Raw genomic sequence first — 26,715 nt, forward strand, 5'->3', positions numbered from 1 at the left:
CCCCCACATGTGTCATGCGGACATCCAACTATGGGTAAGTACCTTTCACAACTTAACTCTTATCAACATGGGTTTCCCATTGCGTTGACAATGGAGTTGTTATTCTCAATTTTTTTTTGTAAAGAAATAGTAAGGTCGGAAATAAATACCCCACCCCCCAAATTTAAAATGTGGCAATGTCCTCATTGCCAAAAGATTAAAATAAGTCATGCGATGGTCATAGAATGCGTTGTAAAGAGAGTTTGAAAGAAAGCAAACTCCTAACTTCCAGAAATTTTTCATGAGGTGACTATCTTAAGATTAAGTTGACTCTAATATATATGAAGGAAATAGAAGCATATTTTTCATCATTGAAATCATACTTGGCAAAGAAACAGAATGCGGTAACTCACTAAATTTATCTATGTCAAATGATTGGGGTGATTAAAGAGGATGCGGTGATAAAACTTTGAAGACTAAAATGCAATGTGATAGCGCAAAGTTGGAAATAAAGATAAGGAAGAGTATACCCCCAAATTTTGCGCTGTCGTCCGCATTGTATTGACGCATCCGTCTTTGCGACGATCCCTCTTCTTTGGGTTGCGGTGATGGAGTAAGATAAGTACTTTATCGCGTAAATCTCTGCAATCCAGCGCCTCGATTGTTGCAAAAAAATAAAGAGAGGGTCAAATTATTTTAAACAAAATAAAACTTGTTATCGCATTTTTTTTTTTTGTATTTTTGTAGATAGAAGATAGTGATAGTAAAGTAAGGATAGATCAGGATTGAAAAGATATAGTAAAAATTTTGAATAATGGAGAAGAGTTGAAGAATCGATGTTTCCTAAAACTTGCGTCCCTGAGAGATTGCGATCATTTGATAACGCAGGGACCACCTACTTCCTTCTTTATTCAAAGTTCTTTTAGTTCCACGGAGTCGACTTAGCGATGCCAGCTTTCTCCATGATATGCCTTTACTCGCTGCCCATTGACTTTGAATATGTTGGCTCTGTCATCATTTGATAATTCAACCGCGCCATGTGGGAATACTTGTCTGATTATGAACGGTCTGGACCAACATGACTTTAGCTTTCCCGGGAAGGGTCGCAAACGTGAGTTGAAGAGCAAGACTTTTTGCCCAACTTGGAGGTTCTTACCGCATATGCATTGATCATGCCAGCGCTTGGTGCGCTCTTTATAAATTTTCGCATTTTCATATGCATTGTTCCTCCATTCTTCTAGCTTGACCAGTTGCATTTTCCACACTTTCCCTGCCTTCTTCAAATCAAAATTCAGGTTCTTTACCGCCCATAGTGCCTTATATTCCAGCTCCAAAGGCTAGTGACACACCTTACCAAATACTAGCACACAGGGGGACATTCCTATGGGTGTTTTAAATGCAGTCTGGTATGCCCACAATGCATCGTCAAGCTTTATTGTCCAGTCTTTCTGTGAAGGCTTTACTACCTTCTCAAGTATCAACTTAATTTCTCGATTGGACACTTCAGCTTGCCCATTCGTTTGCGGATGATATGTAGTGGCCACTTTGTGGAGGATATTGCACTTGCGCAGCAGCTTCTTGATATTGTGATTGATAAAGTAGGATCCTTCATCACTTATGATGGCACTAGGAGTACCAAATCGAGTGATAATATTTTTCTTCAGGAACTGGAGACTACCGGTACATCACTTGCGGTGCATGCTATTGCCTCTACCCACTTGGAGACATAATCGAAGGCTAATAAAATATAGTGTTTACCATTCGAAGGGGGGAATGGTCCAATGAAATCAATCTCCCATACGTCGAATAATTCCAACTCTAAGATAGTGTTCATTGGCATTTCTTTCTTCTATGAAATATTGCCTGTGCGTTGGAATTGATCACATTTCATTGCGTAGTCAACCACATCCTTGAATAATGTAGGCCAAAAGAATCCACTTTGCAAAACTTTGGCTGCGGTGCGCTGCCCTCCAAAGTTCCCACCATATGGTGAGTTGTGGCATTGTGACAATATGCATTGTTGAGCAGCATTTGGTACGCATAACCGAATAATCTGGTCTGCACCTCTCCTATACAGATTTGGCTCATCCCAATAATGTCTGCATTCATTCTTGAGCTTCTTCTGTTGATGATAGGTGTAATCTTCAGGGAATTATTCACAAACCAAATAATTGACGATGTCCGCATACCAGGGCAATTCTTCTATGTGAAATAGCTGCTCATCCGGGAACACGACACTTACCTCCATCTCATTTGGTCAACTTCAGGATTTTTCAGTCTAGACAAATGATCTGCAACCTGATTCTCTGTCCCATTTCGGTCAATTATTTTGATATCAAATTCTTGAAGGATGAGAACCCATCTGATCAACCTCGGCTTTGCGTCCTTCTTTATCTTTAAGTATTTGATCGTCGAGTGATCAGTGTGGATGAGTACCTTGGTTCCCAACAGATATGCCAGAAATTTCTCCAACGCAAAAATCACAGCCAAGAGTTCTTTCTCTGTAGTGGTATAATTTATTTGAGTAGAGTTTAAAGTTTTACTCGCATATGCGATGGGGTGCAAAATTGTTTTTCTCTTTTGCGCTAAAGCTGCCCCCATCGCATACTCGCTTGTGTCACACATGATTTCAAATGGCAATGTCTAGTCCGGCGCAATCAGTACAGGTGTGGTAATCAGCACATTTTTTAAAACTCTGAATGCGTTGAGGCAGTTGTTGTCGAACTCAAATTTTTTGTCAGCCTCTACAACGTACTCAATGGTCGTGCTATCTTAGAAAAGTCCTTGACAAATCGTCTATAGAATCCAGCATGCCCCAAGAAGCTATGCACAACCTTCACTCTGGTTGGAGGTGGAAGTTTTTCAATTGCTTCAATCTTTGCTTTGTCCGCCTTCAATCGATCCCGGGAGACTTTATGTCCCAACACTATACCCTCCTTGACCATGGAATGACATTTTTTCCAGTTGAGCACCAAATTCGTCTCTTCACACCTTTTCAAAATCTTCTCCAAGTTGGTTAAGCAGACTTCATAAGTGTTCCCATAAATGGAGAAGTCATCCATAAATATTTCCACAGAGTCCTCGAGATAATCTGAAAAGATCGCCATCATGCACCTTTAGAACGTACTTGGCACATTGCAGAGGCCAGATGGCATGTAGCGAAAAGCGAATGTCCCATATGGGCAGGTGAATGTGGTCTTGTCTTGATCTTCAGGAGCTATCATGATTTGATTGTATCCGGCATACCCATCCAAGAAGCAGGAAAAATCATTCCCTGCGAGTCTGTCTAGCATTTGATCGATGAATGACAGAGGGAAATGATCTTTCTTCGTGACTGCATTCAACTTGCAGTAGTCCATGCATATGCATCATCTAGTGATGGTCCTTTGCGGTATTAATTCGTTGTTCTCATTTGGGACTACCGTCATTTCGCCTTTCTTCGACACACATTGCACGGGGTTGACCCACGTGCTATCTACTATGGGATAGATAATGCCTGCATCTAGCCATTTGATAATCTCCTTCTTGACGACCTTCTTCATCGCAGGGTTGAGTCTGTGTTGATGTTCAATTGTTGCTTTGTGGTCGTCTTCAAGAGAATATGGTGCATGCAGTACGCGGGGCTAATTCCTCTGTTGTCAGCGAGCGTCTAGCCAATTGCTCGCACATGTCTCTTGAGAATGTTCATCAACGCATTCTCATGATCTTTGTTGAGTGCAGAGGAATTGATCACTGGCAACTTCTCATTCTGCCCCAAAAATGCGTACTTCAAATGGGTTAGTAGGGTCTTTAGTTCAAGTGTTGGTGGCTCTACTAAGGAAGGTTGCATTGTTTTTCTTTCTTCTGTCGGCTCTACTTCCTGCTTTGCGATAATTTCTTCCTCTTTGTTTGTTTTTGTTGCGATCGCATTGCAGGAAACAATGGATGCGTTGGCATCCTCTTCTTCATACTCTTCATCAGACTTTTCTTCTTCAATCAATTCAGGTCATCATCAGAATCTTGTAGGTCTTCTTCATCCAAAAACTTCATGGCACGAATTATATTAAATTTGAGCTTCTATCCATTAATACTCAAAGTGATTTCTCCTTTATGTACATCAATTTGAGCACGACCCGTTGATAGAAAAGGTCGCCCCAAAATGATGGGCACATCTTTCTCGGCCTCATAGTCTAAAATGATGAAGTCACCTGGTAGGATAAATTTGTCAATTGTTATCAGCACATCCTTCACCTTACCTTCTGGATGAACTAGAGATCTGCCAGTCAGTTGGAGAGTCACTGATGTGGGCACAAGTTGCTCCACATTTAATTGTCTAAAAATTGACAGTGGCATCAAATTTATGCTGCCCCCCAAGTCACACAGGGCTTGCCCAATATAGAGTCATCTTATGGAGCAAGGAATAGTAAAGCTCCCAGGATCGCTCATCTTTGGTGGGATTATGGATTTGGAACTTTGCGTTAATGCCACCGTGGCAAATTTTCCAGCTCCCCTCTTTTTAGTTACCATGTCCTTCAGAAACTTGGCGTAGGCAGGCATTTCCTCAATCGTTTCACTGAAAGGAATGTTAACATGTAATTGCTTTAACATAGATAAGAAGCATTGGTACTGTACCTCTTCGTTTTTCTTCTTCCTTAGTCTCTGGGAGAAAGGTGGTAACTGAACTTTTACGGTTCCCGTTTCAGTTGGCTTTAAGGTCGACGCAACCTCAGATTCTTCTGCTTCATTTTCTCTTTCTTCTTCTTGCATTGCCGCAATCTCAAGTTCAACCGCAATGGAAGTTGTTCTACTAAGCTCTTTCTTGTCTCCTTCCACAGTCTTCCTACTGCACAATGTCACAACTTGACATTACTCCTTACCTGATCCCCCCGATTTGTGTGGAAGTTCGGTTGAACTTGACAACGCCCCTTGCGGCCTATTTTTCAGCTCACTCGCAATTTGGCTCATCTGTAATTCAAGATTGCAGATGAATGTGGCCTGACTTTGAAGCACCGTCTCATTTTTCTCTATATATTGCTTCAATAGGCTCTCCATAGAAGAAGATTGCGGTGGTTGTTGTGAGCTACTTGATTGGTTGCTCGGCTGACCGTTGTTGCGTTGAAAGAATCCTAGTGGCCCTTCTTTTTGCGCCACAGGTTGAAAGTTTTGTTGTTGATTCTTCCAAGCAAAATTGGGGTGGTTTCTCCACCGGGGTTGTAGGTGTTTGAAAAGAGATTATTTTTTTACAAAGTATACAGATTGTGGATTTTGCGGGCAATCTTCCATCGCATGCCCATCACCGCAAATCGCACACCTTGCGGTGTTCTGACTGATTGCGTTGATTTTCCCACCTTGCGGTGTTGGGCCACTGATCGCCATTCCTTGGATCAAATTCATCATTGTGGTCATTTGGTTTTGTAATGAAGTAATAACACCATTGTTTGCATCAGAGTCTTTGAGTCTCAATCTCTGGTCACTCTCTCTCCAGTCTTCATGGTTCTTGGAGATGCGATCCAGGATATTTTTCGCTTCATCATAAGTTTTGTCGAGCAAACCACCAGCGGCTGCCACATTGGCAGCAGTCTGTGAAGCGGGATTCAAACCATGATAGAAAATCTCCATTTGAAGGCAGTCTGGTAACCCATTATGCGGACAATCTCGGACCAACCTTTTAAACCTTGCCCAAGTATCACTGAGTGATTCATCCATATCTTGTTCAAAATTTGTAATAAGCTTCCTTCGTCTTGCGTTCTCGGTAGGTGGAAAATACTTCTTCATAAATTTCTCCACTACCTACTCCCAAGAAGTGATCTCTCCCGGTTCGAGAGAATATGCCTATTTCCTAGCCTGATCACAGAGAGAAAATGGGAATAACGTTAGTCGAACTTCTTCAGCAGAGATGTTTGGGAACACAAAAGAATTGCAGATTTCAATAAAACTTCGGAGGTGAGTGTGTGGGTCCTCGCCACGCCTTCCTTCAAGTTGAACTGCAATCTGGATCATCTGCAACATCACTAGTTTCATTTCGAATCTGCTTCCGTCGAGGGCAGGCCTCATGATTCCCGGAGAGAAATCATAGAGGTTTGACGATGCATAGTCCCTGATAGGCCTATTGAGATCGTTTGCCAACAGAATCGGATTCGCCACGACATTATTATCATTTGGTGCTCCATTTTCAGGCTGCTTCGCCATCTCTTCTTTATCGGATTGTGGTTGCTATTGGCAGTCTCTCAATCTTCGTCTAAAAGTCCTCTCAATCTCCGGGTCATAATTCGCCAGAGATTGAGAGTTCTGCAAAGAAATAAAAAAAATTACCGTTAGCAAACTATCTTGCCGAAGTCCCCAGCAATGACGCCAAAAACTTGATGCTTGTATTTATGAAGTGGAAATATGGATGATATGCGTTGATGGATTTGCGTTGTGCACTCAAGTTTCCCCTGCGGAATTCAAGTATAATTCCTCTGATTTTCCTAGTAAGTCCAGGGTCGAACACAGGGACTTATGAAAACAGATTACGTTGGTAATTTTTATGACAACTTTGCGGTAACCAAGTAAATAAATAAGTGTTGGATTTGTTGTTTGCGTTGATGAAAAAGAAATAAACAAATGCGGCGGAGTTTGAAAAGAGTTGGTAAACGGGAGATGCGATGAATATGCTGTGAACGGATTGAGAAGGGTTTCGGCTAATACTCCTTAAAATGCGTTCATGCTATGCGATCATGCAACATGCATACAACAGTAAACAACCTCTCGGTGCGAATACCACGGCTTCTAAGGCTAGAACGCATGCGATATATGTGATAAGTCTATAGGGTTTACACATAAACCTCTATTTTTATTTATGCGATGACAACATGACATCCACACAAATATGCGACCACATAATATCATTCCCATCTCTAGTATGCATGCGATGCAAGTTGAAAAACAGAGCTTATCTCTAAGTCCCTATCTCTTGTTTATGCAGTTCTAATCTTGCTCTCTCGAGTCTAGATTCTAACCTAGTTCTCTCGAGACATTAGGTTCTTTCTTTAGACTCTATCTCGAGTAACTCTGAAGGGTATTTTGCACAACATAAAACAAGACAATCGCAAGTAAAGAACTTCCTAGGTCATGTTAGCTTAGTTCTTCTCAACTCATTCGACTAGTTTAGCTACTCATGCATATTAAGAGAGTGAACAGATGTAGAAATAAAACTTCCATTGTATAAATATGAAGATGAAGTACACAATAACAATGTAAGTATAATAAAGAGCCTGGTAGCAATTTCTTGCTGCCAGGCATTTACACTGTTTCTACTCGTGCTCTAAAGATAATCTCGCACTCGTGAGAGTCGGCCCACTCTCTGCTCTTATGCCCCACGGTTCTCTCTCGAGTTGCCCTGAGCGATCTCTGGTGCCACCACTCTTCTCTCGCTCCGCCTTAAAATGGAAAGGAAATTATGAACAAAGGTATAATCTAAACGGTGAACTCGTCAACCCCTTCTCTGAAGAATGCCCTTGGTATTTATAGAGCATCCATGGTGAAAGGTGGCTTCTCTCTCCTGGTTGTACAGATAGGACAACTTTAATTCCTTATTGATGCGTCAGATAATTATTACCGATAAAGCTGAATATACTTTGTGACCGTTATCGGCTGTTAACTTAATTTGGATTTGACTGTCATCAGCTTTCTGTCCCATCGTTCTTAATTATCCTTTCACCCAAATGCGCCCACCATGTTGCACTAACCAAGTTGCGGCGATCCTTCTCGGACGAATGTTTGCGAGCACGATCAATGCAAAGCCTTGCGGTGAAGTTGCGCTCGACCAATGAATTCCTATAATCACAATCTTTGCATTGCGTTAACGCATATTCTACACAAAAATACAAAAATCAATTGTTCTAATGCGTTGAATGCATGCGATCGCAATATTATAGAATTTATGCTTAATGGACGCAATTTAACATATTTCATCAACGCAATCCAACATTGTTTAAGAACTTAGCACTATGATAACGTGCATTTCTGCCCGTTATCAACTGCCCATCGCCTAGCAAACGAGAGCATATACGATAGCTCAAAGTTTACTAAACAATCGTGTACACGCGCGCTCTACCTAAACAATTGCGCGCCCTAGCGATTTTACTAAACGATTGTCTAAACGATCAAACCTTTTTTACTACACGATCATGCACCTTTTACTAAATGATCAAGCATCTGTCTATGCAATAGACTTCATATATCTCCCACTTGCTTGGTCGTGGTAAACGATTGTTCCTTCTTCCTTCCCTCTACCAAATCAACAGAGCCCACACCTCATGGATTCTCACACCAAGAATACCGAGGTTTTCGAGTGGTTGTGTCCTCCTTTGTTGCCTGTTCGTGTTGAAGACCGTTTGGTGGTAAACAACAACATGAGTTGGTGGACGATAGCCTTGGTGAGCGAGCGACTGCGTGAGTTGCTGATTCCTGACGAAAGCGAGAGTGCAAAGAAGAAAAGTTCTTCAAGAGGTATGATTCTCGATTCTCTTGTTATTTAAGTTTTGTAAAGCATGTTGTAATTTATTATTAAATACATAACTTATATGTTTGATTGTGAATGTGGTATTTTCTGTCATAATGAATTTGGAACGATCTTACTTCAGCTCAGAGGTCCTCTTTGACAAGAGTTCCTTCAAGTAACATCAAGAATAGGGCAGCGTCACAACGCTGCCCCGAGCGTCACGACGCTCTAGAGTTGAGACACCGTCACCATCACAATGCCCCTAACGCTGAGGACCTGACGTTGGAAAACAGAAGCGCAACGTTGTAATGCTCCTTTAGAGCGTCGCAATGCTACGGATTTTGATGGAGAATCAGAGGCACATGCGGCGCAACAGAGTGTCACACCTACAGTCACAACACTTGCTTGACGCTTCATGGAGAATGCCGCGGTGTCGCAACGCTTAACCCTAGCGTTGCAACGCTGCTGGGATGCTATAAATAGGACCCTCAGGGTCATCCTTGAAAGACCACCACGACTCATTTGAGAACAAGCCTGGATAAAGAGAAATTTGAGAGTTTTGTCCAGTTTTTTAGTGTTTTGAGTAAAAAATTGCTGAGCAATTATTGGTATAGTCAACCTTCCCTTTTTTATCATTGTATTCTAAATATGCCTTTTAGAGGTTAAATTATTTTCTTGGGATAGTTTGTATGTCTTAATCCTTGAAGGCTAACTAGTTTATTTTATTCAATTGTTGTGAACCTTTTAGGGGATTTGTTTTAATTTTAATTGAATCCAATAAATTTTTTTGACAAACTGATTTGTTGAATTTCATGTTTGCAAAATCTTTCTAGCCTATGCATCGTTGATCGATTAAGTTGCAAATATTAGGATCACATGGTTAAGGTTTAGATTTTTTCTAGCCGAGTTCATGTGGGTCCTAATATAATCTTTCCCAAATAAATCATGCAACAAGATATGATTTTCCGGCTTGTTGTATGTCTCAACATTTGAACACTTTCTTAATGCTTTTCAGTTTTAACTTAGGTGTTACTAAGAAGGAAAAGTTTTTAAACTGAATTAGGGTCGATTTAAATTTTTATCAAAAATCGACTAATTAGGCTATTAGAATTTCTAATAGGTTGAGGGTTTACATAATTGGAAAAAAATTAACTAGTACCAAAGGATAGAAAATAAAAAGCATACAAACTAATCCCAAGATTTTCGCTGAATTTGACTCAAAACCTTTTTTTTATGCATTTGCTCTTGTTTCTTTTCTCTATTTTTTTTTAAAATTTTCCTCATTAAAACCAAAATCATCAAAATCCCTTTTATTTGGGATTCATAAATTGTCCTAGATTGATTCATCAGTCTTCTTGTGGATTTGACCCCGATCTTACCGCTTTGCTACGTCTGTGGTATAAGTTTTAGATCGGTGAAAATAAATTATTTTTGTTCGATTTTGGGGTTGAGTAATGACATCGATCCCGAATCCGGAACAACCATCCAAAGGTTTTCTTACAAAATCACACAAATCATAGTAAAGTAAAATCAGGTTCCAAACTACATTTTCATAAATCCAATTCATATAAAAGCCATGATAACTCAGAAATCATGATTCAAACATTTTTGTAATCATAGTCAAGTAAAATAGATTATTGCAATACAATTCACACATCGTAACATATTTTTATACTTATGTATTTTTCATATCAAAATACTTAAAATAAAACTACTCACAGTCACGGACGCGAATTGCTTGGCTTATAGGTCTTCTCGATCTCAATCTGACCTGAAATAAGATCCCATGGTTACTAGACACTCATGAGAGGTTAAAATGCTTTGACCAATTAACCTCCAACATTTTGGTCGAGATTATAATGCTTTAACCAATTAAGTTACACTAAAGTTAAAACATAAACATGAAGATTAAACAAAATGAAGTTGAGAATTTGAAATCTAACTTTTAAAACATATGCATAATGCGTTAATAAATTGAACATATTTAATTTTTTTAGTATAATAATTATAGGTATGAATGATTAAACTTCCGACCTTAAAAGATAAAAAAAATATATCAATTATCGCTAAACTAAAACTCACCCGCTAAAACACTTATCTTGTAAGTTAAGAAAGGGGAAAAAAATAGACAACATAGTGATTAGTGAAGAACAAAACCGAATCAAACTTATGGTTTGTTAAGATTGTTGGAAAAAAAAAAGAAGGAATTTTTGTAAGTTAATTTAATTATAGGGCGTTAAGATCGAATCCCATCGCGACGTGAAGAGAAGAGGGAGGGGGGTCCGTCGATGGTGGTGGGTCGCACGCCCGCGAAGAACAATGTGGCTTTCCTTTCAACATTTGTCCGATACTTCGGGAAAGGTCGTTACTCCATCCTTCACCTGAAGCTTAAATTCAGTTAAACAATCGAGAGCTTTCCGCTCAAAAATTCCAAAAATTTTCCAATGCCCAATTTGGAAATAAGAGAATTAAACTAACTTCAGTTGCTCAATTCCTCACCTCCATTGCCTCCATCTTCTTCTACTTCCTCGATCGGACCTCTCTCCGCGAGAGGATCTTTCTGTTTTATTATCTTTTTCTAGCGTTTCATCATCTTCTACCAGATAGCAGCTCAAAAGGGTTTCAAAGCATCGTTTTATCGGTATGGTTTTGTTGATTGTTTTTGTGTTTTTGTTGTGGATGGATTTTTGGTTACTGGGTCTGTGATTTGTTTGTTAGTAGTGAATTGGGTTGGATCCAAATAATGATGGAGAGGGCTGATTCTGCACAAAAGTTGTATACCCGCATGCGATTATGGGAATTTCCGGATCAGTATGTTATAGAGCCGACGGATGGCTCGTGTGGTTCGTCTCTGTCAGTCAGTCGTGTCGATGGATCCATGAAACTTATAGGTTGGTGATGGGATTTTTACCCTTTTTTGGCTGGATTGAGTTGCTTGTTCACTTTTGAATTTTTGGTGATTTTGTCATTATATGATTTTGTTTATTCTGAATGTTCTGCTGAGTCGACAATTCTCCTTTGCGCTGCTCCAGATGAGCTTCCTCAATGCAGCTCTATCAGGGTTCCAAAGATAAGGACAATTTTTGGAGTAATTGGCTTGCTGAAACTGCTTGCAGGTGACAAATTCTCGAGAAGTTCTAATCACATCTTCTTAACCAAATTTGATTGCATTTTTTTCAGTTGATTGATAAACGATCAAAGTTTTATTTAAACAATAATGTACCCCGTCTCTGTTTTTCCATAGTTGTTTGTGAAAGTTGAACCGTGTTGGCAAAGAATTGTTGATGCAAGAAGATATAAGACTACCATATTACGAGGATTTAATCTTTTCATGGAACAGAAGTGTAGAGAACGTACATTTGCATGCTAAGTTTGAAAGAAGACCAAAATAAAAGTAAACATAAGATTGAAGCTTTTTAATTAAAATCATTTTGGAAGCAGAATCAATATGGAGAGAGTTTCTAGTTCCAGTGTTATACTAATATTTGGAATGAGATCTAGCGAGTGGGATTGAGGTAGAGCCTAACCCTTTTTTCTTTCCGAGCCTTTTATTAAGAAAAATCAAGGAAATGCAGGACATACAATATGCACTCATAAATTGCAACCAATTGGATTCTAGCCTTCTTGAGGATGAGATTGATCTTAAGAACTTCTCAAGTGTAGATTGATTTAAAAAATTTGAAACTGCACTCATGTATTGATGTTTTTCCAATATATGAAGCATCTTTTGCAGGTGAGTGTAGTATAGTTTCTTGTTTGAATGCATGAAGGCCACATTCTGATCATGGAAGCAGACTTGCACCTTGAACTTTCTAAATTGTGTACATAAAGTTCGTAAATTTGATACTAGCAACGGCAAAATTCAATATGCTCACTTATTTCACTCTACTCATTAAAAGAATATGATTTTTAAAATAAATATGGGAATCAGGAGGATTATTTCTTATTCCTATTCCTAATTAATAAACATGGTATAAACTATATGGTATCCAAATCGCCCCATTATTTGTGCTGGGGCCTTACTTTTCATTAGGCACCATGTATTAGAGTGTATGCAGTTCAATTTATTTTGTAAGGAAAAAAAAAAATGCAAGTTCCAACCCACTTTTACTCCAAGGCTGGTCCACCATAAACCAAACCTGAAATTCCTGAAGCAAGTTTATACCAGAAAAATTAATATTCATAGCTCCATTTTTCATAATTCGAACTTGTCACTTTAGTCAGCTATTCAGTGGTCTTATTTGCTGCATCCCTGTCATATTTTGAGAAGCAATGTATGGATCAGCTATATTTTCTTTTTTCTACACTAAGAGATGCTCACATGATTAGATATCCCATATGTCTGCCCTCTTTCAGGATCCTATTTAATTGTCATTACCGACCGTGAGTGTGTGGGGTCTTATTTGGGGAACCCCATCTTTAGAATTACATCCTTGAAAGTTTTTCCATGTGATCATTCAGTAAACAGTTCTCCTGTGGAGCAGGTACTCTTAGCTCGTTTTCTTCTATTGTACATAGTATTAAACTGACAATACCACTCCATTTAAACTAATTAGACAATTTCTAGCAGAAAAAGATGGAGGCAGAGTTTTCTGGGCTCTTGAATGTAGCAGAGAAGACTTCTGGTCTCTATTTTTCCTATGATACCAATTTAACACTGAGGTGAAGTGATTTCCTCATTTCCTCGTCAGTCATATCTTTTGTATTTAATTTGTAGCTCGGACTCAGAATCTGGATGAATTGATATGAAACAAAAGGGTTCATATATAAAATGCTTAACAATGGCAAGTTTTGTCCTTTTGGGTGTGTGTTTCGATGTGCACACATGCACAAGCTTCAGTTAGCTTAAACTTCTTGTATCTTTATCTTTTTAGTCATTATTCTAGTCTACTAAAGGGGTACATGCTTTGATCTCTCTCTCTATTTATTTATCTCTCTTTTTCTTTTTGGTTCCAGCGCACAAAGATTGCATGCTTTAGGTGATGAATCAAAGTTACTACCCTTATGGAGACAGGTTAGCCCTCATTTTGTTTTACTCCCTCCCCCCACCCCCAAGTATGTTGTGTTCTAGTGTCTTAAATTGCAAAAAAAAAATATATCGAAAGAAGAAAATGCAAAGAATTAAGAGTTCGTCAAACAAACTTTTCTTTCCTGCAGGCAGAACCAAGATTTCTTTGGAACAATTACTTGTTGGAAGTGCTCATTGATAATAAGGTTGGGCAAGTAGAAATTTAGTTGTGATCTGTTCTTCCTTTGCTTGTAACCTTGGACCATGAAGTTCTCTCTGCTAACTTTTATCTTCTCATATTTGCAGCTTGATCCATATTTACTTCCTGTTATCCAAGGGAGTATCCTTATATAGTTCTCAACTCAGTCCTTTTAGCTATGCGTGCATGTCAATGAAGTTATGCAGATTATTTTGTTTAGTCTAAATTTTGCTTGAACGTTTAAACCATCAGTTATCATCCTCTGGGCAGTCTTTCCTTAATAGGTTGTCAGGCTTCCAGAATTTCCAGGCTGCCATTGGAAAAGATATTGTTGATGTAACTCTGATTGCTCGGAGATGCACAAGGAGAACAGGTATTTCTTGTTTATTTTATTGAAGCTATTGTTTTATAATTTTGTTAATCAGTAATTGTATCTCGGGACTCCAAATTTATGTAGGGTACTCTTTATGTTTTTTTTTTTTTTAAAAAAAAATAATAAATTTAAGAATTATCATCATCAACAAATTTAAGAATCACTAAACAAGCCTTTGGAATTGTCATCATCAACAAATTTAAGAGTGATTAAAACTCGAGTATTAACATTTGTTGCTAACCTGGAGTATCTTTTTCCCCTGTTCTATCAAGTTTCCAAGTTTTCGGAAAGGACCAAAACAAACATAGAATTGAATAAGGCAAACGGGTTTTCACTCTGGTTTTGAATCTTCGTTTGTCTTTTTTTGCATTTTTGTTTTGTTTTTTGTGTTTTTTTTTGAGCTAATTGAAGCGTTGTGTTGAGTGATGGCTCTCTTCCTTTAAAAATGATGATTGCAATATCTGACTTGATCTTCCAGGGTTACTGTCCAGTTTTACTCAGAGTTGTCAGATGCCCTAATAATATTTTAAAAATATTTTGAACAAAAAGTAAGAAAAAATAAAATAAAAAGCAAGCTTTGGTACTTGGTGTGATTTTTTTTTCTCTTTTATAATTATGCTTCTTTGGTTTTTAATACCAACTGGATATCCTTTTTGTAGTCTTCTATGGTTTCCTTTTGTACTTTCCATATCATCAATGGAAAGTTTAGTTTTTTATCTCCCCCACAACAAATAAGTTGAGCCTAGAAGGATCAAAGAGAAAAGTGTTTTCCCTTAACATTTTTAGGGTGTTTTTTCTACGTTGGTATCTGACGGGTAAAACAGACTGGACTCATAAACTTTGCTGCTACATGAGGGCAGGATTATGTGTTATACCAACTACTCTTTTTGTCTGAATGAGATAAGTAAGAGTAAGTACACTGTGTTAAAACTAAAATGATTGATTTGGAAGGACCAGAGATATTGTTAATGATGTTGGTCGGAAGAATTGAAACTGGGAAGTTGGTAATGATAGTAATGCTAGTAGAATAGAGTTAGGAATATTATTAAGGCATTGAAGAAATGTTAGTAACAACTAGCCAAAGAGTTCGTGGGAAGAGATTTGTTATAAATAGAATGAGTGGCAAAGAATGAAGGTAGGCATTGATTTAGTGAGTTTAGGCTAGGGTGCGTATACTCAAGAGATTGGAGGTTCCAACTATGTCAAATACTTAACATATTTTGTAATTCTTTTATCTTTTATTTTTCAACATCATTCTACTTGTTTGGATTCTAGCACATATAATATGACTTGAAGTTGTAAGATCTAAAGAGTCTCCCGATCATGGTTTTCTTTGGTAAAGGAAGAGAGCAATCCTATATGCTACAGTGTGAAAAAGTTTGATCAATTTTCTTTCTTATATGTTCTCTTCTTCTTGTGGGCCATATTAATTTCTTGATTGAAAACTATGAAATATTTGAATTCTTAGCGAGTTGTAAAGAAAAAAAGAAAAAGAAAAACATTATGAGGATTACTCTCGTACTTTATAAGTTTAACTTTTGACAAGTTGCAAGGAAAAGTCGAGTATGTAGTCATTTTTATTCAATGAAAATCTTGCAAAAATATTGATTCATCAATAGCTGACAATTTAAAAGAAAGTTATTACATAATTATTGACCTGCATGTTCTAAAAGGAACTCGATTGTGGAGAAGAGGAGCTGATTCTGATGGATATGTTGCTAATTTTGTGGAAAGTGAGCAAATTATTCAATTGCATGGGTTCACAGCATCATTTATTCAGGTAACACACCACGTAAACCATTAATGTGTATTTTTCATGTGCATATCCTTTTTCTTTACATTGGTTGGAAATCTAAGTCGCACCACAATTCCCTCATATATTTTTACTTAACTAGCTTATGATTTATGAATAATAACTATATATATTTCTAAAAGGAATGTAATAATTATTGAATTGAAATTTTCTGGTAGTTTCAATGTTTTAAATCTATTTCTAGAAAATATTACTATTTGTTGTGAGATTTTCTTTTCATTTTTTTAAATATTAAATCCAAAGAAAATCACAAAAGGGGAGAGGAAAAGGAATCTCATAATTAGCCGAGAGTGTGACGGAAAAGCTCTCGATTTTTTGTTTAGACTTTTGTGTTAAATATTACTATTTTAATTTTATGATTTAAACCTTTCTGCATTGTGAGTCAATTTGTAACAAATGTTCACAGTGATCAGAATTCATCGTAATTGAGGCCATCCTAGGATGCAGCCAGAATCTAAATATTTTTTTCAGGAAGTCTTCTAGATCTTTATAGCACCCATGACTTTACTTCTCACTTTTGACATTGAATTTTGTAGGTTCGGGGATCAATTCCATTACTATGGGAACAAATTGTTGATTTGACGTACAAGCCCAAATTTGAATTAGTGAAACTAGAAGAATCTGTGAGTATCTTTTGTTGCTTGGTATTTTTCATCAGATATGAACTACTACAGTATTGATTGATTGGCTATTGTATTGCTTCCAGCCACGAGTAGCTGATCGGCATTTTCTCGATTTAAGGAAAAAATACGGGGCTGTATTGGCTGTTGATCTTGTCAACGGGGTGAGTTGCTAATTTATTTTTGTTTTATTTTTGGTGTTTGTTTCATGTTTGCAAGTTTCTAGAAATGTAATTGCTATGGTCAATATTTTTATATCACCTTGTTATACTATCAGCATGGAGCTGAGGGGCGCTTGAGTGAGAAATTTGCAAATGCCATGCAACATGTTACTGGTGATGATGTAAGGTACAGTTTTCTACCTTCTTCTATTTATTTTGGTCTGGAGCTTATCATTGGCCCAAATTAAGAGCTAAAAAATATTTCAGATACCTGCATTTTGACTTCCATCACATCTGCGGGCATGTTCATTTTGAGCGCCTCTCGATCCTTTATGAACAAATCTCAGACTTCCTTGATCAAAATGGGTAAGTTTATCCACCTCTCGCTCTTCCATTTCGTGAATTATGAATAAGCTTTCTGTTCCATTTTTATAGTTAGGCTCCCGTACTATCATTTGGAAACTTTATTGTGCTGCTAAAGATTACCCTCCTTCTGACCTTACATGTTTATTTACTATTTGGAATATGTAGATACATGTTATTGAATGACAAGGGTGAGAAAATGAAGGAACAGCTCGGAGTTGTGAGGACCAATTGTATTGATTGCTTGGACCGTACAAATGTTACCCAGGTAGCTTACTGACCAAGTTAAGGGTTGATGAACAATGAAATAAGCTACAAACTTAGTGCTCTCAAAACTTGTTCATTTTCCTTGCCAATAATAGCAGCTTTGGTTTTCAATGATTCCCCTTTTTAAAGCTTTGGCAGGCAGGGGAAATTAGCAAAGTTATGGATGAACAACGTGTAAAGAAGAGTCATTGCTGTTGTGGATACGTTAAATCTACAACGAATATAATTTATTTGATCAGATTTTCATTATTTAATTGTTTGGTTTGTATTTTTATGTTATAATATGGTTGCAGAGTATGATAGCCCGAAAGATGTTGGAATCTCAACTCAGGAGGCTTGGAATTTTTGGTGCTGAAGAAACTATTAGCTCACATCCAAACCTAGATGAAAGTTTTAAAATCAGTGAGTTAATTCAGTGTCCCAATTTGATTAATTTGCTCCGACTTCTGAAGATATTATTGAAGTTTACTGCATGTTGATTTCATTTTTTCTTGAAAGTTCTAGGCTCATCTATCCACGTAATATATTTGTACCTTACTGTTTTTTTCTATTCAGTTTGGGCTAATCATGGAGATGATATAAGTACACAATATTCTGGCACTCCCGCTTTGAAAGGAGATTTTGTTAGGTACTCCTACCTCAGTTTCTTTTCAATTTTTTAGCAAATGCACTTGCATCTAGTCTTCTGCTTATAATTTCATGTTGATTAAAGATTACTTCCGATAGCTTCTATCCAACTGCATTGTGTTCTTAAATGGCTAAATGTTCAAACTTTCAGATTCATTCTTAATCTTTTATAAATTTCAAATCTATTCTTTATGAATTAAGTTTTTTTCAATGAAGTCGTATCCATTAAACTAATGTTAAACGAGTGTTTTATGTAGAAATTTGAAAATAATATTTCTTGTGAGGTGGTCAGCCATTCAAATCGTAGCAAACTTTAGTGGGCCCATTTTTTGACAACATTAATCAATTTCATGGTAGATGAGCTACTCGGATGCTAATTCACTGTCTCATTCTTCATGCTAAACTGCATTCTCTTCATTTGCTGTTTTAATGGCTACTGCATTATGGGGAGAGAGGATATTGATATTAATTTTGGGCATGTGATTTTATTTTATGTTTTGTTATATATTTTTTCTTTCTAAATCATTCTGTGTGATTTGGTTAAAGATATGGCCAACGGACTATTCAGGGGATCATGAAGGATGGTTGGAATGCTCTCCTACGCTATTATTTGAATAACTTTGCTGACGGAACAAAACAGGTAGAATCCATTTCCATTTTCATTCTTATTTTAAAGATATCTTCGTTAAATTTACAACCTTTCCAATTGGACTTCAAATGCACTTTGGCTTTTGTGAAGGATGCTATTGATCTCATGCAAGGACACTATATTGTTTCGGTTAGTCGGGATATGACGCCCACAACTCAAAAGGGAGGCATAGAAGCTATAGCGGTGAGTGAAATTTAAAATAGCAGTTAACTTCTGCAGGAAAAGTCTCTCATTCAAAGGGTGTTATCAAGCAGCCGACTTATTTTTAGTTTATAAAATGTTAAAATGAACTTCATATCTCTTATTTACTAACCTTATTTACATCTCTGGTACAGTCCTTCCCACTGGCTTTATCACTGGTGATGACAGGATTCTTTTTTGCAGCCATGTCATTGAGGCAAGGTGAGTTTCTCTCTCCCTCCCTCCCTCTCATTTCTAGCTTGTCAAGTAGGTTGAAGAACGTCGAGAGCCAACGGCAAATTCAGTTTCATTTATTTTCCTGTTTCCTTTTTCTTGCAGCTCGCTATGATCTTCGGCATTTGTTCTTTTCTGTCCTGTGGGCAAGCCTGAGCATAGCTATAGCAGGTTTTGTAAAGGCCAATGGTCGGATTTTCTGTAATCGGCCTCGTCTGCACAAACCCCGATCATGATTTTGGTTCCAGAGATTGGCAGATTCAGCTAACCATTCATTGAAATTCAATTTTTCTTTTGAAGATTTCCAGTCATTTGTAGAGTTTCTTTTTTGGTTTCGTCTGAAGTGCCCAGTTATTCATTAGGACTGCGATCCCAGAATGTTATCACAGTTCCCTTTTCTGATCACTACTGTTTTTAGAATATATTGTCGTGTCATATCCTATCTGACTCAGAACAATATACATTTTAGAGATATATTATTGTAGCAATTATTCAAACACAATATTTGATTGAAAAAACACAAGTTCCATATGAAAATTGCTGGTACAGGTCTTGCAAGAACTTATAAGGTATGTCATGATGAGATTAAAAAGTAGCATATTACTTTGCCAGTTATTTATTTTGTTCAATATTATGCATATAATTGTTAATAGCTGCAAACTAGACTGATGAACTCTGACTTTCTAGAGCTCTAGCTTTATGCTTTCTCCTGAAAACATCTTGCCTAAATCTCTTGGTCTCAATCTCCAGCTCTCTGAATGGTGTCCTCTCAATGCTCTCTCTTTCATTTTGCAACATCATTTGCCTCTTTGTCACTGCCATCAAAGCTTTGTGATCATCCTCTCTATGTTTTGCTTCTTCCTACAAACACCATTTTCCATGAACAAACTATGTGCTTTACTAGGTTGCAATGAAGTTCTAGATATAAAGTAGGAAGAAAGGGATAACCTGAAGATCTCGGATTAGACCATCAATGGACTTTATCTTCCTGTGCGGCCAGCGATGAATGCCGAATTCTCTGCATTTTCTTTTCAGTACCGTTAATCCAACATTTAGATTTCTTGAAGCTTCTGTGATTGGAACACCAAAGTTTTTAGCCAGATCTGATAAAGTAATTCCAGCAATATGCTCACTTGTTGCCCTTCTTTTCTTTGCTGCAATAACTGGCAATTCCCCACCTGGTTAGTCAACCATTCATAATATGGACATGAACTCCTAGTTCTAATTGTTCAAAATGAAGTTCAAAACATTCCCTGTACAGAAAGAAAGTTGAAGCCAAACCTGGTTCACAGAACTCTTTCATTTCACTCTCAGAACCTTTAGATACAGCAACTGAACAAGGAAGGAAGTTAAGGTCCTGATCAAGTAGAGGCAAATTTCTTGGTTGATGAAATTTGCTATTCTTTAGTTGACATAACTCTCCCTTGGGAAAATAAGATAGATGGGCATTCTTCATTTAAGCTGCAACTTTTTGAAGTTCTGTACCGAATCAAAAACTCTATCTGTAATCACCTGACAAATGATGTTTGCAGAAACAACAGGACAAAGTGACAGAAGAGAAGCAGATAGAGAGGTCATAAAGCAGATTCAGACCATGCATGTGCCAGAAACTTCCGTGAAAAGAGAAAAAACCTACTTAGAAATATTACCAGTGAAAACTTAGAAGCCCTTTGCAGCCTATCTCTTATCCTAACCTCCAAAAGGATGATAATCACATAGAAGCTGCTCTTTACAGAAAGCAATTCTGTTCTTTGATCTTTTTTGTTGTACTAAGAAGACAATGTTAAAGAGGAGAAAACTCCAACCAGAGAATAAAGAATGAACCAAAAAAGTGGTTTGTTTTGGACAATAAGAACAGAGATGGAATGGAGGGTGTGGACCATGAGGGGGGAGGTTCAACTTTTTTGTCATTTAGCTTCACAAACACACAAATTGCCATTTTCTGTTGGTCATCTGTTACATGCCAAAAACTCATCTGGACTGTTTCTTTTAGGGTTGTCATAGATTTTACCCTTAAAGTTTCACTCTTCACTCTTTGACTGAATAATATTATACCACTAAATATCGACACGACATGCTTATTTAGGTAAATCTTCGTTATTGACATTACCACAACGCAGAAGCTAAAATATTTCTATTTCTTCTAAGAGGTTGTAGAATTGAGTTCTTACCTTCATGTGTAATGTAATATTCTTAAATGGTAATAATAAATTTTAGTTGAATTACCAATGACATGTTAGCGTAGATAGTTGATCATAAATGAGAATTGAATTGGTATCAATATATGATGTCCAAAGTTTCTCCTTAAATTGTGTAATTGATTTCAATATTACCCTCAATTTAAAAACAAACCCATACCCTCTTTAACAATGATCAAGGGGAACTAGAATAAGAAACCAAATGTTCCAATTCCCATTGAACTCAATATATATTATTTGTTTCAAAATAAATGAATAAAATCTATAATTTATTTACTTCCGTTGTTGAGAAGTCCATATCACAAAGAGGGCATTTGGCCCCAAGTTATGTTGGTTGCATAAAAAATATTCACCCACCATTTGATTCACCAATAATTAAAGAGATTTATTATCTTGTTATTAACGTTAACTCACAGTTCTCATCTTGTTATTCACATCAACTTTCTCCATTTAGTTCATCATTAATTAAAGAGGTTTATTACCTCATTATTGAAGTTAACTCACATTTCTCACCTTGTTATTTACATAAACTCTCTCAATTACTCCTCTCCTATGATAATTACCTACTCAACTCAGCCAACATTTTTTGGAGGGGCTTGGCTAATTTATTAACCACCAACGTCAAGGATCACCACAGAATACCAATTCTAGATTACTCACATTCACGATAAATACATAATTAACACTTTATTTATTTATTTTATAATTGTTTTTCTTAAAGGAACATCTTACTGAAAATTCTTGAAAGAAAGAAAATGTCTATCATGGAAAGAAGGAAAAGTTGCATTAACTGCATTTAATTTTCAAATGAATCCAATCAAAGACCCCTTGCCGTATGTACAAGAAGTGGCAGATGATCAACAACAGAATACACAATTCACGACAGCTTTTAAATCTGACTATGATTCATTAGAGTCAACCATTGCCACACACCATTAATGTATGTCCCTTTGTACTACTTTGAATAATTGAATTTCATCAACTGTAGCTTAATCTCATGTCATATTTCAAGTAAACCTCAAAAGAGAAAAAAAAATGTGGTGAAATGAGGAAAAGAAGGTCAGTGTTTTAACCAAGTAATGAACTCACAGGACTCACACTTCAATCTCAAAATGCAGTATCAATTGACTCCACTGATTCAGCCTAAACTGCAGAGAACTATACCACAACCATAGTCATCCTACAAACTGGAGAAGTACAAGAACAGCAAAGCCTCGGCACAAAAATATAGCAACAGAGAACTTTTAGACTCCATGACCAAGTTACCTACTTTACTGTCTCGACCTTGACTCCGCTCTTCTTGCTTCATTTGGGGTTGAAGGAAACAACTCAACATATCTCGATCCAATTGTCATCTTGTCTTTGCTCATTGCTCTCTTTGCCTCCTCTGCTGAAGCAAACTCCACATAAGCCTCCCCGGTAGCTTTCCCATCTGGACGACTTGCAATATGTATCCTATCTTCTGCGAGGTCGAACTCTCCGAAAAATTCAATGATGTTGGATTTTGTCACAGAGAAGGGAAGACCACGCAGCTTCAGTATCTCAGTGTATTCCATCTGGTCCTTGTCACTGAACCTCTTTTGTCGAGGAGGAGGGCTTCCATGGTAGTCATTATCATAAATGCCTTCATAATTTACTTCAGAAGCAACAGCATTATAATAATCCTGCCTTTTGCACCTGAAGACTTCTACATACCTACGCCCCATATTCTGTCGATCCCGTTGCAATGCGAACTCAACCTGCACAGAGCCAGCAAAGACAACAAAGGCCTCTCCCATGAACCGCCCATTCTTGTTGACAAGCAGCACATCCACAATGTCCAGTCCAGCAAAGAACTTGAAAATGTCAATGTCAGTGCAGTTGAAGGGAAGTCCTCTAAGGCGAACCACAGGAAAGGCATGAGTAGGTGGAAAACTCCCATAGCCGTAAGGTTGAAATCCAGCAGTGCTGCTGCTAACTGCGAAGTAGGGATTCGGTTCCATCATTCTTTGTCTTTTTGAGCCGACTTCGTACCCATCCGAAACCCCCCCGCTTCCCAACATTGCCCTTCAATTACCAACCCAGAAAAAGAAAAGAAAAATCCCCACTCAAGCAAGTTAATAAAACCAAGCCCAACCTATACCTCTAAAACCTATTGGTGTACACGATTTATGGTCAATGTAGTTAAATGCCATTACCACTCCTATAAACAAAACAATTTAACTAGATACGGAAAATATAATAATTTCTAAAATTAGCAACAAGAATGCCATTTTGAGGCTCCGTGAACATCAACTCATCAAGCAGTAAAAAGTGATTTCCCCATGTTTATACCAATTTCAGCCCTTAATGTAAGGACTATTCATGAGAACATTAATTAACAAATAAAAACACTGGCCTTCATATAGCTGAAATAACCCTGCAAATGCTTCTAATTTGATAGTGGTATTAGAAAGCGAGATAGCGCATGAGACACACCGATTTAATATTCAAATTCTACCTTTCTGGTTAAAACTCGGAAAAATAAAATCAAATCCTAACACGACTCAGATATACGGTATCCTATGACAAGACTCCTGATAATCTTCCCGATCGAAGAAAAGCCACAGACTGTGGTGAGTTTATTTTAAAGTTTAAATCTAAAGAAGAGAATCAAGTAAATAACATGAAACAGATGGATGGCTTCAGAAAAATCCGCGCTTTCATTTTATTTATTAGATAAAAAGGGAAAAAACACTTCAAGAATATGTTCTACTGGAAACCCCATTCGACAACAATAAAAAAACGTCTTGGAGAATAACAAAGAAACTCATCCCTCAATCCCAACACGCAGTTTCAACAAGAATCCATAAAAATTCAACGAAACAAGACAACAGAAACAGCAGAGAAACAAAGATTCTGGACTTACCCTCTGGGTCCGTACATGATTGTGTTGAATCTCCAAAAGCTACTCTGATAATCCAAGGAAAAAGGAGTAAATTGGAGGGATTGTGAAGGATAAGAGAGTGGATTCAAAGGGAAAAAAAGAACAGAAGAAAGCGGGAAAAGGAAAACCCTAACCAAAATTAAGGAGGATTGATTCTGAACGGACTTCGATTTGGCTTCCGATTCCACCACCAAAATTGAACACAAAACACAAACTAGGGTTATAACTTTAAAGTTGCGTTGTTTCACAACTTTGATTGCTCCATTCCAAATTACCAAAATACCCTTTTCTCCCCATAAATGGTAAACCCAACGATTCCCGGATATTTTTACCCCAAATTGGAGTTTACAGCTCCCAAAAATATCTTTTATATATATTATTAATAATAAGCTAAACGTTATTATCCATCTGAAGTTTTTTAAGGAAATAAAAGTTCAAATCATCTTTTATATCCGATGTGTTAGACCAGTTTATATGCACCTCGACTAATTTCATGGGACATCTCATCTGACTATAGGATATTTGGATGTCAAAGAAATTTGTAGAAAATTAATTCCTAAATAGGTGACCATCATAGATTGAACCCTTAACCTCTTACCCATTTATTGAAATTATGTTTTATTTTTACTACTATACCAATACATGATGGTTATTTTAAATCATATTTTGATCTCTAAAATTTGAATATTGTTCTATTTTGATCACTAGATTTTTAAATTTTCTATTTTAGTCCCTGAATTTTTTAAAAAAATGCTTACTTTGGTTTCTACTATTAAAATTTTGTTAGCTTCTTAACAGAAAGGCCAACTTCTTAATGAAACAGCCCATGGTTTGTTTTCTTGTTTTTGTTTTTTTTGTTTTTTTTATGATTAAGCTACCAAATAAGTGGACCAACGATAAAATAAAAAAAAAATATAAAAAAAAACTATAGTTTCAATCTTGAATAAGTTGGTAAAGTGATTTTGTATGGAATAACTTGATAATCATTTTTCATTTAAGATTTTAGTCGTTCATTGTTTTGAGCCGTTGATCGTTGACATTTTACTTTATCTAAATCTTACTCAATATATCTAAAGCCAAAAGTACATGTCGCCTCACATTTCCGTTTAAGTTTTAACAAATTTTTAACTACAAAGATTTTAATAAACACTTTCAAAAGTCCAGGAACTAAAACGAACATTTTCAAAAGTTTAGACACCAAAATAAGATTTAAACAAGCAAAAAAAAAAAAAAAAACTCCAAAATTTTAAATATGTTATTTTATTATTTATTTATAGTGGACATTCTAATGGTAAAAAATACATATATCATTGTGCTAATTGATTATAAATTTGAATATACATTTGTTGAACACATCCCACTTGAATTTTCTTAATTGCAATATTTTTGCAAACTAATATAGTTCTTTGTAAATTTAGTTAAAATTCTTGGTAAAACTAAAATAAGTAAATAAATAAAAGGCTGATTAAAAGAACAAAATTAAATTAGTTATACTTGAAGCTTGGGGTATTTTGAACTAGTATATGACAGATGAAGGTAAATAATCTCTTGTATTTTAATTACTTGCTAAATAATTATTTGGTCAATGGTTGTTCTTGCACTAATGATGTACTTTAGAATTGTTTCACTTTAAAAAATATTTATAAATGTAACTAATCTCTCAGTAGCTTTTCACAATAGTCTACAATTACATTTGATGGTCCTATTTAAGGTTTTTTTTTGGGTAATTTGAAATCAAAATAATAAGTTAGTAGGCATATTTTAAGCATAATTGAATAATTTACCATTAATCTTCTTGTGCACCTATACGATACAATTGAAAATGTAAAAACAAATCAGTTTAGCTAACTTAGTATTATTCAATTAGTTAAAACATATACTCTCATCCTCTACGGCGAGGTTAGAGGTTCAAGTTCCCATATCTATATTCTAAACTCTAAAAAATACAACTTAGTATTATTCAATTAGTTAAAACATTTACTCTCATCCTCTACGGCGAGGTTAGAGGTTCAAGTTCCCATATCTATATTCTAAACTCTAAAAAATATAAATAAAAAATTGTATTCATTTGATAGATTAGCCTTTAAATTGTTTTAAAGGTAAAATATCAATCCACGATTGTCACCCACTTAAGATTTAATATTCTATGAATTTTCTTGACAATCAAAATTTGTAAGATCAATCGAGTTGTCCCATTTAGCTGAGATACGTGCAAGCTAATCAAGATACTCACAAATACATAGCTATATATTGCAAAAAATAGGAATACGAATATTCGAATCAAACCTTTAATTTTAAGAAAAAATAAGTATATGTCAATTACTAATAAGCTAAGTTCCTTTTAAAATATGTTTCTAGGACGAAAAAAAAGAACATGGGATATCTTGGGTCACTAAAAAAATCACCCATGTAAAAGAAAAATCCAAATAATTGTTCTCAAAATAGTTATGTTTTTATATTTCCAAATGTTTTTAGAAGGATTTTATTATCCTATGCCGTACTAGTAATTAAATAAGTGAAACTTGAAATTTAATTAATTAATTAATTAATTATTTTATTTTTTATTTTTTATCTTCGGAAAAAAGAAGAAACTTAAATTATTCCTCTATGAACTTTTCAGTTTCAATAGCGTTCTCATACTTTAATAACTTGTCAATTCCAAATCCTTTAGGCTTTAG

General features: G+C 36.4%; 3 protein-coding genes across 8 annotated transcripts; 1 reads left to right on the top strand and 2 right to left on the bottom strand.

Annotated features, from left to right (window-relative positions):
• Nucleotides 1-10,664: 10,664 nt before the first annotated feature.
• On the top strand, nucleotides 10,665-19,465 carry LOC120073969 (phosphoinositide phosphatase SAC7). 2 transcript variants are annotated; one of them, XM_039026902.1, is made up of 21 exons: nucleotides 10,665-11,081; nucleotides 11,159-11,331; nucleotides 11,473-11,556; nucleotides 12,797-12,924; nucleotides 13,011-13,102; nucleotides 13,397-13,454; nucleotides 13,598-13,654; nucleotides 13,755-13,788; nucleotides 13,940-14,020; nucleotides 15,694-15,800; nucleotides 16,370-16,456; nucleotides 16,540-16,617; nucleotides 16,731-16,801; nucleotides 16,882-16,980; nucleotides 17,146-17,245; nucleotides 17,538-17,646; nucleotides 17,800-17,872; nucleotides 18,418-18,511; nucleotides 18,611-18,703; nucleotides 18,856-18,922; nucleotides 19,040-19,465. In XM_039026902.1, exons 2-21 carry the CDS (start codon nucleotides 11,184-11,186, stop codon nucleotides 19,168-19,170), a joined length of 1,791 nt encoding a protein of 596 aa, XP_038882830.1. In that variant the 5' UTR covers nucleotides 10,665-11,081; nucleotides 11,159-11,183; the 3' UTR covers nucleotides 19,171-19,465. The 2 variants fall into 2 exon arrangements, with proteins under 2 accessions (XP_038882830.1, XP_038882829.1); XM_039026901.1 differs by having other exon boundaries at nucleotides 10,666-11,081; nucleotides 11,162-11,331.
• Nucleotides 19,466-19,560: 95 nt separating this feature from the next.
• On the bottom strand, nucleotides 19,561-21,105 carry LOC120073970 (protein RKD5). Of its 4 annotated transcripts, none has more exons than XM_039026905.1 (4): nucleotides 20,584-21,104; nucleotides 20,216-20,413; nucleotides 19,883-20,112; nucleotides 19,561-19,795 (listed from the first exon to the last, which is right to left on the bottom strand). In XM_039026905.1, the coding sequence occupies exons 2-4, from the start codon at nucleotides 20,388-20,390 to the stop codon at nucleotides 19,595-19,597; spliced, it is 606 nt and encodes a 201-aa protein (XP_038882833.1). In that variant the 5' UTR covers nucleotides 20,391-20,413; nucleotides 20,584-21,104; the 3' UTR covers nucleotides 19,561-19,594. The 4 variants fall into 4 exon arrangements, with proteins under 4 accessions (XP_038882833.1, XP_038882831.1, XP_038882834.1 ...); XM_039026903.1 differs by having other exon boundaries at nucleotides 20,216-20,446; XM_039026906.1 differs by having other exon boundaries at nucleotides 19,883-20,097; nucleotides 20,216-20,446; nucleotides 20,584-21,063.
• A 912-nt stretch (nucleotides 21,106-22,017) lies between these two features.
• Nucleotides 22,018-24,267, bottom strand: LOC120073901 (heterogeneous nuclear ribonucleoprotein F). Of its 2 annotated transcripts, none has more exons than XM_039026813.1 (3): nucleotides 24,172-24,267; nucleotides 24,020-24,063; nucleotides 22,018-23,089 (listed from the first exon to the last, which is right to left on the bottom strand). In XM_039026813.1, exon 3 carries the CDS (start codon nucleotides 22,908-22,910, stop codon nucleotides 22,404-22,406), a length of 507 nt encoding a protein of 168 aa, XP_038882741.1. In that variant the 5' UTR covers nucleotides 22,911-23,089; nucleotides 24,020-24,063; nucleotides 24,172-24,267; the 3' UTR covers nucleotides 22,018-22,403. The 2 variants fall into 2 exon arrangements, with proteins under 2 accessions (XP_038882741.1, XP_038882740.1); XM_039026812.1 differs by having other exon boundaries at nucleotides 22,018-23,178; nucleotides 24,172-24,266.
• Nucleotides 24,268-26,715: the final 2,448 nt, after the last annotated feature.

The sequence above is a fragment of the Benincasa hispida genome, chromosome 3 (genome assembly GCF_009727055.1).
Source record: "Benincasa hispida cultivar B227 chromosome 3, ASM972705v1, whole genome shotgun sequence".
Classification (NCBI taxonomy): Eukaryota; Viridiplantae; Streptophyta; class Magnoliopsida; order Cucurbitales; family Cucurbitaceae; genus Benincasa; species Benincasa hispida.

What these genes read in the sequence shown, in the direction of transcription:
- LOC120073969 (XM_039026902.1), top strand. Translation starts at nt 11,184, where the DNA reads ATGATGGAGAGGGCTGATTCTGCACAAAAGTTGTATACCCGCATGCGA. An exon ending in AAGTGCTCATTGATAATAAG is followed by an intron (nt 13,655 to 13,754) that starts GTTGGGCAAGTA and finishes TCATATTTGCAG; the next exon opens with CTTGATCCATATTTACTTCC. An exon ending in ACTTCCTGTTATCCAAGGGA is followed by an intron (nt 13,789 to 13,939) that starts GTATCCTTATAT and finishes ATAGGTTGTCAG; the next exon opens with GCTTCCAGAATTTCCAGGCT.
- LOC120073970 (XM_039026904.1), bottom strand. Translation starts at nt 20,390, where the DNA reads ATGAAGAATGCCCATCTATCTTATTTTCCCAAGGGAGAGTTATGTCAA. An exon ending in GAAAGAGTTCTGTGAACCAG is followed by an intron (nt 20,113 to 20,215) that starts GTTTGGCTTCAA and finishes TTGACTAACCAG; the next exon opens with GTGGGGAATTGCCAGTTATT. An exon ending in GTCTAATCCGAGATCTTCAG is followed by an intron (nt 19,796 to 19,882) that starts GTTATCCCTTTC and finishes TGGTGTTTGTAG; the next exon opens with GAAGAAGCAAAACATAGAGA.